A 17,874-nucleotide genomic window follows, 5' to 3' on the forward strand; every position below is an offset into this window, starting at 1 on the left:
AAGAACTCCGCTTCTGCCACGCAGATGGAAATGTTGGCAACGTCGAGGTCGGCCATGCCGCAATGGGACTGCGGACTATACGCATATTCGAACTCCCATTTGAACTCCCGGCGGCAGAAGTTGTAGCGGCGCTCCGCCCCTACGGCACGGTACACGAACACTTGGCTGAAAAATGGACCCAGTTTAAGACGTATCCAGTACTCAATGAAGTACGCCAAGTGCGCATTGATCTCCAACGACACGTGCCATCCTATCTACAGATAGGAGGATGCCGGGCCATAGTTATTTATGACGGCCAGCCGAAGACGTGTTCCGGATGCGGCAAGGAAGGTCACCTTCGTTCCGAGTGCCTCCAGCGTTGGATCACACAACTCCCACCGAAGGACGTTGCACCACCAGCGACGAAGACTATTCTACCCGTGACTTTCGCGGCGGCGCTCACGACGTTCTCCACACAACAGCCACAGCCGACGGTTTCAGCGGTACAAGCATCACCTTCCACGGACAAAAACCTGGATGATCCGCCGACCTGGCCAGTGGTGGAAAATAGTATTACGACTCTGGAGCTACCGAACGCGACAGACATTGACGACAGCAAGATGGCAATTGATTCCCTTATTGTACCGACAGAAGCGTTTGTCCCGGCGGAGCGTGAGTCAGTGCCGTCTTCTGACAATGAAGGCCATGTACGGAAACAGCGATCACCGAAACGCCGAAAGCGCCGTCGTCGGACCGTGTCGGAACACAGCGGTTCGCATTCGGCCGGGGAAGAACAACTGACCATTCAAGAAGCCAGCCGCGAAGCTGAGGCTCTTTCCACTGACTCGAACCTTGCAGAACAGACAGAAAAACATGCAGCTTTCGACCATCAGCCCATTGACATACACAGTGAGCAGCGGGAAGGTACCAGTGCAGCATCGAAGTCGCGCGGTCCCTTACTATCAAACATTCCGAGGCTATGGAACATGAACAGACATCCGCGCCCGCTTCGTGGGTCGAGGATGTCGAGACACAAGATCCCGACCGCGGCCAGCTGAGGCGCCGCCGGATCATGCAGCATAAGCAGCACAAGGAGGACCGCCTTCGGCGGGGGGTGACATCACTTCCGATGTTCGCTTCTCTCCAACTTCAACATGAATAACCTCGCCCAAACAACGCGTTGCCAGGCTTACCGCCTGGCGACAATGAACATCAACATGATAAGTTCTCCTGTCAAGATCCAACTTTTGAAAGAAACAATGCGAGCCATGGGAGTTGACTTTGCATTCCTACAAGAAGTGAAAACGACTGCACTCCCGAACTTTTACGGTTACGCCACACATGTGACGCCCTGTAGCCCTGCAGACACCGGAGTGGCAATATTAGTGCGTGATGGTATTGAAGTTACCGACGTCACGTATCTTCCCTCTGCGCGAGGAATAGCATTTACGGCGCTCAACACCCGATTCATTAATGTTTACGCGCCGTCGGGTATCACAAGGCGTCACGACCGCGCCAGATTCTACTCCACAGATGTCGCTCCCCTTTTCCTTGGACGATACGACCACAGCGTTTTCGCACTGTCTGGAACTGGGTGCGATGATCCAAGAACTTCACTTGTGCGACACGTGGGAAAAAGTCCACGGTAACCGCTCTGGCCACACTCATCTTACCAGTAATTCGGCCAGCCGACTTGATCGCATATATGTGTCACAAGATCTCACACAAGGTGTGGTGGACGCCGAACTATGGCCTCAGGCCTATTCCGATCATACTGCCTATATCTGCACTATACACCTACGCCCTCAACAAGTCTGGCGTAGCAATGGCTTTTGGAAGCTCAACACAACTCATCTCCAGGACCTGGATTGCCGTCGGCAAGTTGCAGCAACGTGGACTGCATTATGAAATGCCATATGGCTAGTGAACGACGTTTCACGTCTTGCTTTACCTATTTTGTTTAATATCTAGTTCCTAGCTGCACTGCAGCATTGGTTAAAATAAAATTTTATAGATGTACTAATATAAATATTTTATGCCTACAGATCCAGTAAAAAATAACTTTATGATGGATGCACTCCAAAAAAATGAGGGAGCACAAAAAGACATTTCCACTTCACAGGAATTGCATACGTAATTTTTGTCAGTGACTTGGTAACTTGTCTGCTAGAGCAAGTTACAGTGATGCAGCATTCTAGTGTTAAGATGTGACATAGGTATTAAACATGGCCATTTTTACTGTAATATTTTTTCTGCTTGAGCTATCTCATGTTTAGATATAAGTTATTGCATTTGCTGCGGCTGTTTGCCAGGCATAGTGCTACTAAATTTCACTTTGTATTACTCTGTTAAGCTAGTTTTACTACTGATTTATTTTTCTTGTTGCTGCACATTGGCTCATATTAGTTGTAATGTTGCATTGCTTGGTAATTTAGATTTACTGTAGCTTGCTTTGCAATTTTCCATTTTTTTGTCATTGCTGTTTGTGTTAATTGTTTTGTGCTGCTGCATTGCCTCGTCCCTTAGTTTAGCATCTGAGCTCAGTAGATTTAAGTTAGCTTAAGAGGGGGTAGCCTATAAGAGAATGAGTTGCGATGAATTTGAAGATATGCACTGAGAGGCTATACGAGAAAAGTACAGAAAGCAGGTATAGATAGGACTTTTTGGAAATAATGAAGAACGAAGGGAGATCTCCGAGAAGTAAAGAAATTTTTGTTTGCAAGATACTGCAGTAAAACAAACCCTGTCCTTTCCCTTTCTGTTACTCCGTTATGTGTTTGTGTACTCTTGTATATTTGTGTTCTTACTGTCTTTATGTGTTTATCTGATGAGAGTTACATTGTAGAATTTTTTTGATAATATGTTATTTACTTTGTAAAGATGTTTAGACATTATTTATTCTGTTCTGTTTTAATGCTCATGTGTGAAGTTGATGTTTCAAAAGTTATTCTGATATTTTGTGTATTTACTTATGTCATAATTCCTGTAACACTGATGTATATGTTATTTCGATTCTTTTGTAAAGCCCCTATTACTACAAATGTTATCTGTATTATTATGTTTTTAATGATGTATTTTGTACCTTTGTTATTGTATTCTTATGTTATAAAATTGTAATTGATACCAGTTCATCATATTATTAACTTGTAAGTTACATTTCACTGCACACGTTTCTGTTGGTCATAGTGTATGGGCAATATGTGAGAAGTAGGGACTGTTAGTGTTTGCACGTGTGTTAATAATTAAGCAAGGGACTGGATAACAGCATTGCTGGTTCTAAGGACAATTCCAAAAACTTTGTGAGTGCACAAGTGGTGGTTATGGACTTTCTATATTATCCGCAAGACTCTTCAATGGTGATTGTGCACCTGCACAGTCACAACAGATGGCTGCTGGCCATCTCTACAAGGACTACAGTGGATCTGCATCTTTGATGACCCACCAATACCATTATTTCTACAAGGACTACAGTGGGTCTACACCTTTGCTGACTCACCAATACCATTATTTCTACAAGGACTGCAGTGGGTCTGCATCTCTGGTGGCCCACCAATACCGTAATCTCTACCAGGACTATAGAGGGTCTGCTCTGTGATGACCTACCTACCAATACTCTTCAAAATTTCGACTGACTCTGCTGTAGGTTTGCTCTGTTGTGGACCGATACCTGTCTGCATGTCAAGAGTCAGCACTGTCTTTCCGTTGGAAGGACAACACTACTTCTTCAAGATTGCATGGAAATCCACTACTTCCATGTGCATTTTCTTTTACTGCTCAGACTTTGAGAAAAACACTGCAATGTTACTGTGATGAATGATCAGGACTGTCTTTATGGACTGTGAGAAAATTTTAGCTTTTGACCAACATTGTATCAATAAGTGGGTGCATTTGATATCTTTGTTATTGTAATTATGAAAAATTTTATCAAATCATTATTGGCCACTGCCCAAAACAATTTGTAAAATTTTTTGTGGGGAGCATGGGGGCTATGTAAGTAGGCTGTTATTTTTTCTTATTGGCAACGTTACGTAGCGCTCTGTATGAAAATCACTGGCTGTGCTGTGTGCGGTCTGTGGCTAGTTTGCATTGTTGTCTGCTATTGTAGTGTTGGGCAGCTGGATGTTAACAGCGCGTATCGTTGCGCAGTTGGAGGTGAGCCGCTAGCAGTGGTGGATGTGGGGAGAGAGGTGGCGGAGTTTTGAAATTTGTAAGACTGGATGTCATGAACTGATATATATATTATGACTATTAAGGTAAACAAATCATTTGTTCTCTATCAAATCTTTCATTTGCTAACTATGCATATCAGTAGTTAGTGCCTTCGGTAGTTTGAATCTTTTATTTAGCTGGCAGTAGTGGCGCTCGCTGTATTGCTGTAGCTTGAGTAACGAAGATTTTTGTGAGGTAAGTGATTTGTGAAAGGTATAGGTTATGTTGGTCAGGGCCATTTTTTTGTAGGGATTTTTGAAAGTCAGATTGCGTTGCGCTAAAAATATTGTGTGTCAGTTTAAGCACAGTCTTGTACAATTTTTCTAAGGGGACGTTTCACTTTTAGTTGAAATTGCATCAGTGATTTACATTTCTATTTTTTTGATTATTCTGTTATGCCACCTTTGTTGTTGTAACACTTACTTGTAACACATAGTTACTAGAATTCTCATTGTACACGTTTCCTAAATGTAATCACGTAAAAAAATAAATAAATACATTTAAAAAAAGATGGATAGAGCGTCAGCCATTTAAGCAGGAGATCCCGGGTTCAACTCCCGGTTGGGGCACACATTTTCGACTGTACCCGTTGACGTATATCAACGCCTGTATGCAGCTAAGCGTAGTGATTCCATTGTAGTTTCAACTGATGGTCTTCTAGGAGCACGTTAGGTTTTGGAAGAGAAATGGTCGATATACAAAGTTGCTAAGGATTTCTCCATTCCATGGGATTTTTAAAAAGTCTGTGTAGACCGCAGTGCTGGTGACAAAACAATGCGACCATTGGCAAAATGGGTAGACCCTTTGCCCTTTCCAGTCAACTTGTTGCTAGGTTAGTTAATTTCACAATACAAATACAGTAAATAGGGTTCGACCTGGACGTTAAACGAATAATCAACTAACCACTACAGCACAGCGAAATCAGTGTCTGAGGGAAGACAGAAGTTAAAGAACAAAATGACAGCTGCACCGCTTACAAAAAGAGCTACAGCTGTGGAAAGAATAGATGTGCTTGGTTGGATTCAGTGTTGTTTTTGCCCGCGATGGTTCCATGAAAGGTGTCAGTCCATCAATTCACCTCTGTTTATGTGTAATATTTGTGCAGACGTTAGTGACAGTGACACAGTAGCTAAAAATGAATGAAAAGTGCGTTAAGTGACCTTTAACAATGCGAAATAAAATGACCGTGGAATTAAGCCCGTCATCACAAAGTTAAGTATATAATGTAACAGAATTAGGTATGTACACTATAAAAATAGGTAGCATGCTCACTTTGTTTACTGTATTTAATAACTTCAACAGCTTTTCATTTCTTAACTGTTCTTTATTATGGGTTAGTAGAACAATGTATTGATGTCTTACATGTCATGTATTTAGTTTGTTGATTCAATGTATGTTTTGCTTTTTTATTTACAATCCTCAATCTTAGGAAGTTGGGTAGGCTTAAAATGGTTCAAATGGCTCTGAGCACTATGGGACTTAACATCTGTGGTCATCAGTCCCCTAGAACTTAGAACTACTTAAACCTAACTAACCTAAGGACATCACACACATCCATGTCCGAGGCAGGATTCGAACCTGCGACCGTAGCAGTCGCGCGGTTCCGGACTGAGCGCCTAGAACCGCTAGGGGGTATGCTTACCTCATATCTCTTTGCAGTTGCCACGTTTCACTATTTGTTCCAAGTAGTAACGTTATGGATGGCAACACCTGCCTAATGTGCCTAGGCCTAAATACGCCTCTGCTTCTGACTCGCTGTTCCAAGCAGCCCTAAACATCTTCGATGGCATTAATATCGGGTGATTAAGAGGGCCAGAGAAAATGTGGCAACGTGTCTGTTGTGTTTGTTAAAAGACGGCTGTGCACGTGCAGCCTCGTGAAGACGGAAGAACGGAAATTCACTGCGACGTGATCCTGAAGATGTGGCTAGAAGAAAGGGTACCACTTGGTCACTGTTGAAATAAACGTGCTGCTAACCGGAATGAGTGGTGTAATCTACCCCATCCTTCCTACTTGCAGCTATTGTCCACAATAAGCAAAATCTTTTATGAAAAGTTTGAGAGGAGCGAAAATTAAACTTTCTAGTTTAATGAGCTTTTCTTGTAAAGTTTGCTCCAGTCATTCTTGTCTAGGGGTCTGATTCTTGAAGCTGAAAATGTAAAATTTTAGGTCTTCACGGTTGGATTGATCTAAATAAAATTTGTAGATTCTTGTTGCAGAATTTTTATTGTTCTGTTCATATATTTTGTCACATTTTAGTATATCATACAGTCTTTAGATTTTTCACATTAAAAGAACCGAAATTAAATTTTTCGCACAAAATACAAAAATACGTCCGATCACATCAGAGGCCTACTGTCTCACTCAGCGGAAATAACAATATTCCAAAGTGTTTACAATTTCTCTTGGCAAATGAATTTCTATTAGTTTCTGTTACATTATTACTTTCGATTATTATTTCATAAATGAATCCAGAAATGAACATAATAACCAGTACAGTACTGCGTAATTAATAATAGAAATTCTAAGTGTGCCAATAGTTTGTAAATTCGAATGTTTCTAAAAAAAAATAATTGTAACTGTACATTCAAAACTAGTACTTACCGATTATAACATCGAGACTAAAACATTTTATAAAGTAATAATTCATTTTCATAAATTTTAGCTTGAAATATAACATACTGTGTATAAAATTATGAGGAAGTTTTCAGAAAAGCAACAGAGATAATACTAACTTGTCCAAAATTCGAAAAACAGTACTGATATCCACAACTATTGCAAGTTTTCTCACCTCCCGACTAACTGTCATAGTACTCGCGGTGGATCCTGATGCAGTTTGGAATTCCTGTGTGATGGTCTGGATAGATGCCTGCCCATTACACATTACGACCCTCTTCAACCGTCAGCGGTCTTTGTCAGTCAACTGACGAGGTCGGCCTGTACCCTTTTGTGCTGTATGTATCCCTTCACGTTCCACTTCGCTATCACTTCAGAAACAGTGGACCTAGGGATGTTTAGGAGTGTGGAAATCTCGCGTACAGACGTGTGACGCAAGTGACACCCAATCACCTGACCACGTTCGAAGTCCGTGAGTTCCGCGGAGCGCCCCATTCTGCTCTCTCACGGTGTCTAAAGACTGCTGAGGTCACTGATTTGGAGTACCTGAGAGTAGGTGGCAGCACAATGAACCTAATATGAGAAACGTATGTTTTTGGGATGTCCGGATACTTTTGATCACATAATGCAGCAACGGATATTAAACGCCGAAAATTTTTTGTTGGTGAAGAAGGTATTTTCTCTGTATTTTCGGTGTTACATGTTCATCGGTCGAACTGTCTTGTGTGAGAAAATACCGTCAGATTGGAATCTCTGATAACTAAGAGACTATAATGCGTGAACAATTGTTAGCGCACGTCGGATAGATCAGTGCATACGTGTTTCTTGCGTAGTTTTTGTTTTGCCTGTGACATTATCGTTCCAGCGTATGCGCTTGATTGTTAAGAATTAGCTTTGTCCAAAGTTATAATGGGTGTAGCGTGGAAACGTGTTCAGCTAGAATATCGATTTGAGTTTCATTGTGGAGAGCTTGCGGAACAATATTAGAACCCATTGTGGTACAATAGAAACATTCGTCGAAATGGATGTGAAAATCGCATTAAATTAAAAATTACAAAATAATGAAACATGTAATCTCATAGGACTCGTAAATGTGTTCGGGATTATAGAAAACGCAAGTCAGAGAAAAACTCGTATCGAAAGTAACCCAAAAAGCCAAAAACGTCCAGTGCATAGCGAAAGGAAGAGCTATGGCAGCGTCGAAAAGGAAATGAAAAAACAGCGCAAAGCGATTACGTGGCTGGCCCATCGGCACACAGCGGCCAGTGATAGTTGAAACGTCAACGAAACATGTGTGGGCGTCCTTGGAAGGGAATATAGAAGACAGTAATGAATGGACATAGATGGCAACGTGACAGCGCCAGACGAATAGCTACCGCGGCCGCCAAATATCGTCGTCTTGTCAATCGATGCTAACACGTCGGGCGTTAACGCGCGTACATCGGTGGAGCGTTCTACAGTAGACAGCGATGTTATTGATAATTAAAATACATCTCAATACGAAACGCTGGCTACGATTTTACGTCTGAGTTTTCACGAAAAATCTACGGTGCGGATCGGAAATGCGTGAGGTTACAGAGAATTAGTTTACGGCGAACTAATGTCTCAGGTTGATAGGGACTGCAAAAAGGTTAATCAGGAAAGAAGGAACGCAAGGATATACAAGCATACATCATTAAGGGAGAGATGTGTACCACCTATAGGAAAAGTGCAGAGGCCTTTGAAGAAAAGAGAAGCAGCTGCATTAATATCAAGCGCTCGGATGGAAAACCAGTCCTAAGCAAAGAAGGGAAAGTTGAAGCGTGGAAGGAGTACATAGAGCGTCTGTAAAAGGGAGATGAACTTGAAGGCAATGTAATAGATAGGGAAGAGGACTTAGATGAGGAGGAAATGCGAGACATGATACTGCGAAAAGAAGTCGATACAAGGCCCCTGGAGTAGACGAAAATCCGTCAGATCTGTTGATACCCATGGGAAAGGCAACCGTGACAAAACTATTCCATCTGGTGTGGAAGATGTGCGAGACACGTGCAGTACCTCACACTTCAAGAAGAACGTTGTTGTTGTTGTTGTGGTCTTCAGTCCAGAGACTGGTTTGATGGAGCTCTCCAGGCTACTCTATCCTGTGCAATCTTCTTCATCTCCAAGTACTTACTGCAACCTACATCCTTCTGAATCTGCTTAGTGTATTCATCTGTTGATCTCCCTCTTCGATTTTTACCCTTCACGCGTCCCTCCAATACTAAATTGGTGATCCCTTAATGCCTCAGAACGTGTCATACGAACCGACCCCTACTTCTAGTCAAGCTGTGCCACAAATTCCTCCCCAATTATATTCAGTACCTCCTCGTTAGTTACATCATCTACCAATATAATCTTCAAAATTCTTCTGTAGCACCACATTTCGAAAGCTCATATTCTCTTCTTTTCTCACTATTTATCGTCCACGTTTGACCTCCATACATAGTTACACTCCCTACAAATACTTTCAGAAAGGACTTCCTGACACTTAAATCTATACTAGATGTTAACAAGTTACACTCCTTCGGAAACGCTTTCCTTGCCATTGCCAGTCTACATTTTATATTCTCTCTATTTCGGCCATCACCAGTTATTTTGTTTCGCAGGTAGCAAAACTCATCTACTACTTTAAGTGTCTCATTTTCTAATCTAATTCTCTCAGTATCACCTGATTTAATTCGATTACATTCCATTATCCTCGTTTTGCTTTTGTTGATGATCATCTTATATCCTCCTTTCAAGGAAGAGAAGCTGCTCTTCCCCAGTTCCAAGGAAAGCAGGTGCTGACAGGAGTGAATATTACGGAACTATCAGTTTAATAAGTCATGGTTGCAAAATACTAACACGAATCCTTTACAGAACGATAGAAAAATTCGTAGAAGCCGACCTCGGGGAATATCAGTTTGAATTCCGGAGAAATGTAGGAACACATGAGGCAATACTGACCTTGCAACTTCTCGTACAAGGTAAGTCAAGGAAAGCCAAACGCACAGTTAGAGAAAGCTTTTGAATGTTGGCTAGAATACTTTCGATAATTCTGAAGGAAGCAGGAGTAAAATAAAGGGAGCGAAAGACTATTTAGCACCTGTACAGAAACCAGACGGCCGTAGTAAGGATCGATCAGAAAGTTTCCGTTCGATGTACAGTCCAGAATCGGTGTACTAACCAAGCAAAATCGCCTTGAGCATCGAGGCAATTATCAGAGAGACGCACTAGATTGAGCACTCCAATTTAGTGAAACTCCGTGTCAAGCTGCGTGAAGGAGTCCGTGACTGCCTGCTGGACATCCTCGTCCGACGAAAATCGTCGACCCTTCCAAGGCTTTTCTTGAGGAACCGAAGGCGTGATAACCGCAGGGGGAGAGATCAGGCCTGTAAGGCGGACGCCCGAGTGTCTCACACTTGGGTTGGCGCGGCTTCTGCTTTACGACCTTTCCGACATGAGGAGGTGCGTTATCATAAAACGGCAGCACCTCTTGTCACAGTTGGTGTTTTTCGACAAACATCCTGCCCCATTATCCATTTTCCAATGGATATCTATCAGTGTTTGTCCTTCGGCAGCCAAGAAAAAAATAACAGCACACCGGTCTTGGTTGGAGCCATTTGGTAATAACGTCGCCATAGTTCACGCTTCCGCGTTTACCGCACGCACGTCGGAAAGCCACGAATACCATATTAATCCCTTGCCTACATGTCGGTGCTTATATACGCGCATCGGAGTCGTGCTACGTCAAATATGCGCTATAGAAACGCCCTGAAACGAAAACTTTTTGATCGCTCCTTTTATAAGAGCCGAGGGAATGCTAAAGATTAGATTGGTAGATTGCGCAACGAATGAGGAGATACTGAATACCAGGTGTAGATGTATGAAATCGGAATTTCGTTGCAATAATGACACGTCTGTTGTTTCATACTGATAAACAATATTTCATTCAAAATTGTCTCCATTGCTATTTATACATTTCTCGCACCTCTCCGGCAGGCTATGAATGCCACGCCAAAAAAAACAGTTCTTCTTTTGAAGCGGACCAGTCAGCGAACCATTTTCGTACATTTTCACACAAATTGAACCGCTGTTCAGCAAGAGCGTATGCCAGTGATGGAAACAGATGATAATCGGACGGAGCCAAGTCTGGGGAATAAGCCGCATACCCTAGTATTTCCCGCCGGCCGCTGTGGCCGTGCGGTTCTAGGCGCTACAGTCTGGAACCGAGCGACCGCTACGGTCGCAGGTTCGAATCCTGCCTCGGGCATGGATGTGTGTGATGTCCTTAGGTAAATTATGTTTGATTAGTTCTAAGTTCTCGGCGACTGATGACCTCAGAAGTTAAGTCTCATAGTGCTCAGAGCCATTTGAACCTAGTATTTCCCAACTGAACGCCTCGATCGTTCCCCTGATCCGTTTTGCTATGTGTGATGGGCCACTATCATGTAGCAATAAGACTCTGTGTTGCCTTTTTCGGTATTCCGGTGGTTTCTCACGTAATGTCCGATTTAAATCGATCGTTTGCTGTTGGTAGCGATCAGTGTTAATCAGTGTTAGTTAAAGCTGTGAGGACGGATCGTTAGTCGTGCTTGTGTAGCTCAGTTAGTAGAGCACTTGCCCGCGAAAGGCAAAGGTCCCGCGTTCGAGTCTCGGTCCAGCACACAGTTTTAATCTTCCGGGAAGTTTCATACAGCGCACACTCCGCTTCGGAGTGAAAATCTCATTGTGAACCAGTGTTAACGGTTTCACCAGGATTTAGCAGCTCATAGTAGATGCACCGTTACGACACCACCAAACACAGATCATTGTCTTCTTTCCAAAGCGATTTGGTCTTGTGGTCGATTTCGATGGTTTGCCTGGATTCATCCATGATTTACGACGTTTAGGATTCACTATATATAGCCATTTTTCATTACTGTCACTATTCGATGGAGAAACGACTTTCTTTTGTGTCTGGCGAGCAGCATTTTACAACTGATCTTTCGATTTGTATGCTGTCTTTCATTCGATTCATGCGGAAACCATTTTCCCACGTTTTGCACCTTTCGCAGGGATTTAAACCAATGAGAAACGGCTTTCTGTATCACATTCAGTTGTTCTGCGAGTTCCTGTTGAGTTTGAGTATCATATCCATTCAATAAAGCCTACAATTCGTTGTCTTCGAAGGTTTTCGGTGGGACCCCGCGCTCGTCGTTTCTCACGCCAAAATCACCATTTTTGAATTTTTCGAACCACTCGATACACTGTGTTTTCCCAAGCGCATGTTCAGCGAAATCTTCGGAAAGCAATCGATAAGATTCTTCAGCAGCTTTTTTCAAACGATAACAGAAAACTAATGCTGTCCACGAATCGTAGTTCGTCGGCACAAAACTCGACATGTTTAGGGGTTTGAGACAGACATCCTCAGGCGTTACAGGAAGCAGACGACACTGCAGACGCGGTCTCACGGTCCCTACACTGACGGCTAGCACCATCTGTAGGGAAATACCGGTTTCATACTTCTAATAATAGCATCCGTCCATCCTTGAGGGATGATGGTGTAGCATGCTTGGTTCAGAGTCTGCAGCGTCTGCTGTGGCTAAAAAGCCTCACTCGAGAGTGGCAGTCCCTACTGCAGTTTGGCCATGTGAAATTTGAGGGACTTCGAACAGAAGCCGCTCTCTCTCTTAGCTTTGTCCTCTTCCTGATTTGTTCCTGTGTGCGTTCGTCCTCTGAGAGCTTGACGCCGTTGCGCACAGTCACCCGCCACTTGACTCGGTCATCTGCAATGCTTCCCAGCGACTTGGATTGATTCTGGTCTTGGTCAGGTCTCTCTTGCAGACATCCTTGAAACGAAGATGCGGTCGTCCCACTTGCCTCACCCCCTCCTGAAGTTCTCCGCACAGCAGTTGTTTCGGTATCCTTTCAGGATCCATGCGCCTGACATATCCCAACCATCTTAGACGTCGATGACTCAGGAGCGCAAAGATGCTGATTGTGCTTGCACGATGAAAGACTTCGGTGTTGGGTACTCTATCTCTCCAAGAGATCTGAAGGATCTTTCGGAGACAGCGGAGATGGAAGCTGTTGAGTCGCGATTCATGCCTAGAAAAAGTTGTCCATGTCTCACAGCTATAGAGAAGGGTGCTTATAACACAAGCGTGGTAGACTTTTAATTTAGTTTTTGTGGTAAGCAGTCCGTTGTTCCATACTCTGTTTTTCAATCTAGCCATGACAGATGATGCCTTTGCGACTCTGTTAGTAATTTCAGTGTCCATGGACCAGTTGTTACATATTGTGGATCCCAAGTAGGTAAAGTCATCAACTACCTGGAGAGGATTGCCATCAATGCTGATGGATGGAAGGTTAGTAGTGCTCTGCTCCATGATCTTAGTCTTTTGAAGGCTGATGAGTAGACCAAATTTTTCACAGGCATTTGATAATTTGTTGATTATATACTGCAGCTCATCTTCTGTGTTCGCTACTAGAGCTGCATCGTCCGCATATAACAACTCACGGATAACAACTGTATTTACTTTGTCTTGGCCTTGAGGCGAGCAATGTTGAAAAGATTTCCATCAGACCTCGTATGTAGATACACTTAATAATTGGGGAGACAATCTGTGGCACAACCTGGCGAGAAGAAGGGGTCGGTTGATGAGACACATTCTGGGACGTTAAATGGTCACCATTTTACTATTGGGGTGAAGTGTGGGGGTACAGGTTGTAGAGGGAGACCAAGAGATGAATTATTATTATTATTATTATTATTATCGTATGCATCAATTCCAGTAATACACATTTAGCAAAACAAAGAAATATGTATAAAAATGAACATGTGAAATTATATATAGTACAAAAGTTTTAAAACGGCTCAGACTACACTCGGATGTTGATGGACTCGATCCAGCGGAGTGCCTCGTGGGATGCTCGTTGGAGCATCTCAATGCCACCAGGGAAGCGTCTGATTGGACAGTCATTAACAATGTGGCTCATTGTTTGGGTGTCACGACAGTCACACACACTGTCACTTGAAAAGCCCCTCTTGTGCATATTGTATTTGCACCTACCCTCTTCGGTCCGATATCTGTTTAACTGCACCCACACCTCCCTTGGTTAGTGGAAGCCTGGAACTGGTCCTGTTGGATTGTTTACAAGTTCGTGGTTTCGGGTTCTTGTAGCTTGCCTCTCACGTTTCCACTCTGCAGCCTGGTCGAATCCTGTGGATAGTATTTGGACTCCCGTTTCATATGCTGGTCTTCTAGATTCGAGGGTTTCCTGGGCAGTGATAGCAAATCGTCGTGAAGAGGGATCGAGTTGTTTTCAGAAACTTGCTGACAGAGAGAATACATTAAGCATAGAATGAAATTTTCACTCTACAGCGGAGTGTGCGCTGATATGAAACTTCCTGGCAGATTAAAACTGTGTGCCGGACCGAGACTCGAACTCGGGACCTTTGCCTTTCGCGGGCAAGCGCTCTACCAACTGAGCTACCCAAGCATGACTCACGCCCCGTCCTCACAGCTTTAATTCCGCTAATACCTCGTCTCCTACCTTCCAAACTTCACAGAAGCTCTCCTGCGAATCTTGCAGAACTAGCACTCCTGGAAGAAAGGATATTGCGGAGACATGGCTTAGCCACAGCCTGGGCGATGTTTCTAGAATGAAATTTTCACTCTACAGCGTGTGAGGACGGGGAGTGAGTCGTGCTTGGGTAGCTCAGTCGGTAGAACGCTTGCCCGCGAAAGACAAAGGTCCGGAGTTCGAGTCTCGTTCCGGCACACAGTTTTAATCTGCCAGGAAGTTTTACATTAAGCATATTCGAAACGATGTAGGTTGCAGTAGTTATTTGGAGATGATGCTTGCACAGGATAGAGTAGGATGGAGAGCAGCTTTAAACCAGTCTTCGGACTGAAGACGACGATAACCGCAACGTATATCCGAAAGCGCCTGCCACGATACTTGCTGAGGAGGCCACGGGGAGCACGCGTGGAGGTGCGAAGTGGTTGGGGGCGGGCCGGTGCCCCGGCTGGCGAAGCGGCCGGAATTGATTGGGGCGGGCGCGGAGTGAGCGTTGGCCGGAGGCGGCGGCCGCGCGACCGGTTTGCGGCGCAGCTGCGCGCCGTCGTGACTGGAGGAGTTGGCGCCTGGCGGCGGCGGCGGAGGCGGAGGCGGCTGGTGCGTGCGTGGGCCACGGCACGGCCCTGCCGCTGTGCCAAATAATGTACACGCCGTCTAGCGGTAAATGCGTTCATTTGTTTTGAATTGTATTGACCTGACATCTAGAGGCCAAAGCAGATCGTGTGCGACACTTTATTTGAAACGATGTCTGCAGAAACAGCCCAGAATTTATCGTAACAGGTTTGATCACGTCACTGAACGTTCCAGGGGTCACCACACTTGATTGCAGAAGTCGTACAAGTTTAGTGGCTCTCTGGAAGTTTGGTTTGATGTGGGTCGTTCGTTTCCTCAGTTCCGTCGCGTCTCCCAGTCACACGCCCGCGCCTCAGGCAGATTGCACACACTCGCGTCCCGGCCAGAATGTGCTCTCTCGAGGCGATGCGAAGCGCACGACAGAAATTGCGCGACGCACTGCTCCGCGTATGTAACCGCAAACGGTCACTGCCGGACCTGCAGTAACTGCCTGTTCAAAGTCTATAGCGAAAGAGTCACGTAAAATTACCAGTCTCAAATTTGTACGGATATAAATGAAATTTATTGGCACGATTTAACACCAGCCAAGTACGCTACTTTCACCCCGCAACACCTCCACCTACCTAACGGGTCAACGCTCTGCTCTAAGTTATCTCTTTTCTTTTAGCAAGCATGTCCAGGCTCACAGATCATTAACACTTGACGACTAGTTGGTTGTTTTGCAGGAGGGGATGGGTCATCGGTCCCATCGGATTAGGGAAGGATGGGGAATGAAGTCGGACGCGCCCTTTCAAAGGAACGGTCGCGACATTTGTTGGTTCAAATGGTTCAAGTGCCTCTGAGGACTATGGGACTTAACTTCTCAGGTCATCAGTCCCCTAGAACTTAGAACTACTTAAACCTAACTAACCTAAGGACATCACACACACACATGCCCGAGGCAGGATTCAAACCTGCGACCGTAGCGGTCGCGCGGTTCCAGACTGTAGCGCCTAGAACAGCTCGGCCACACCGGCTGGCTCCCGTCATTTGTCTGAACCGATGTAGGGAAATCACCAAAAACCTAAACCAGGATGGCCGGACACTGATTTCGTCCTCACGAATGTGAGCCCAGTTCAAATGGTACAAATGGCTGTAGGCACTATGGGACTTAACATCGGAGGTCAGCAGTCCCCTAATCTTAGAACTACTTAAACCTAAGGACATTACACACATCCATGCCCGAGGCAGGATTCGAATCTGTGACCGTAGCAGCAGCGTGGCTCCGGACTGAAGCGCCCAGAATCGCTCGGCCACGGTGGTCGGCCGCGGGTCCAGTGTGCTAGCCACAGCGCCACCTCGCTCGGTAACACTTGAGATAAAGAGGAAAGTGCCTGAGCAGAATTCCACTCACACGTCCGGGAACTCTTCGGGTCCTCTCTCTTGCGTACTAAGTAACTCAGTTGATGACGAAGGTTCACCTACCCCCGTCTTCAAAATTACACAAACGGAAACACCAGGACCCATTCCAGAGCGTAGGCCACTTCTACGTCCTCTAGTCAATCAACTATGCGCTTCAAAATAGACGCATACGGACGCCACCTAGACCACTCAAATTCTTCAAACACAAGTACATTATGAACACGGGGGTCATATCCGCCAAATCCGAATTCGGAACAAAAAGGGAGATATACATGTCGTTTGCGAGACACGATTTTTTCAATCAGGTGTATCGTGGCAGTACTTCTAGGAGTTCAGTTTCATGAAGAGACTCGACACAGCTGTCAGGAACTGCATGTATGCCGTCAGCTGCACGAATTTATTAATTATTTTTCACTGATTTCGGTCGTAGCGATCATCGTCTTAAGTAGAAGAAAAAGCTGTACGTTTGATGAACACAGAACTCAGCTTTCCACTGGATGAACTGAAAAATTTTACAGTTCCATTATGACAAGCTTCTGATAATCGCACGATACTGGAAAAGCCAACCGTTACAGTGCCTAAAATTTTTTTTGCACAATTAATTCTGGAAACATAATGCAACTGTGATGTAATTTCTGGCTTATGTAGCTTTTACTATTTAGTTAATGTTGTCATGTACTGAGTGTTTCAAAAAGGACTTTACAACTTTAAAAATTCATATAAATTTATTGAAATAAGATATAGAGCAGGATTTAGCCTTATTTTGTACGAAAACACATCAAGATTTTTTACCTTTTTTGTGGCTTCCGTTGGTTATCCTGCACACGTCTCTTCGAAAGTCAATTTCTTCTCAAACTCGCTGTAGCATTGCAGGTGTAACTTGCTCAGTGGCGGCGTAAATTCTTGCTTTAAGTTCAGGTAGAGAAGCCGGCACTGGAGGTACAAATACGATATCATTGATGAATCCCCATAAAAGAAAATCGAGTGGTGTCAGGTCTGAGGTACGTGGGGGCCATGCAATTGGCGCATCACGGCCAGTCCATTGATCTGGAAAGTGGTCGCTGAGAAAATCCCGGACGTCAGCCAGGTGGTGGGGTAGTGCACCATCTTGCATGAAGTAAACATTTCGTTCTTGGTCATCCGCGTGGATCTGTGTTATCAAAATTTGTTGTACCATATCCTGGTACACCATCCCATTGATGGTTCTCTCACGATGCTCTGGATCGTTTCCTATATCATTTCAGTTATCTGTAGCCCAATATTAAGTTCACGATTGAAGCTGAGAAGTATGGCAAACTTCCGTTCTTACATATGTTGGTATGCATGAGGAATGATGGGAGATTAGGACACAGTGTATATCGTAAGCCCACGCATGCGCACCGATATCTTCACACATCAAGTTGTCATCCTTCGTACCGACGCAGAGGGGTTCTACAAACATTGGTAAAAAGAACTTATGCCATCTCGGATGCAGATAGTTTGACACAAGAAGTGGATCATCTGAAAGCAGTGTTCAAGCAGAATGGTTAT

General features: G+C 44.3%; 1 protein-coding gene and 1 non-coding gene across 2 annotated transcripts in view; both read right to left on the reverse strand.

Annotated features, from left to right (window-relative positions):
- Positions 1-1,049: 1,049 nt before the first annotated feature.
- The window catches only part of LOC126417080 (uncharacterized), a 41,268-nt gene continuing 24,443 nt past the window's right edge, over positions 1,050-17,874 (reverse strand). Inside the window, exons 2-3 of the mRNA XM_050084974.1 lie at positions 14,752-14,999; positions 1,050-1,175 (exon numbers count right to left, since the gene is read on the reverse strand). Coding sequence (XP_049940931.1) covers positions 1,050-1,175; positions 14,752-14,999 — 374 coding nt within the window. The remainder of the gene's footprint in view (positions 1,176-14,751; positions 15,000-17,874) is intronic.
- On the reverse strand, positions 14,216-14,290 carry Trnas-cga (transfer RNA serine (anticodon CGA)). Its single transcript has one exon. It is a non-coding gene; the product is annotated as a tRNA-Ser (tRNA).

This window comes from Schistocerca serialis, chromosome 8 (genome assembly GCF_023864345.2).
Source record: "Schistocerca serialis cubense isolate TAMUIC-IGC-003099 chromosome 8, iqSchSeri2.2, whole genome shotgun sequence".
Taxonomy (NCBI): domain Eukaryota; kingdom Metazoa; phylum Arthropoda; class Insecta; order Orthoptera; family Acrididae; genus Schistocerca; species Schistocerca serialis.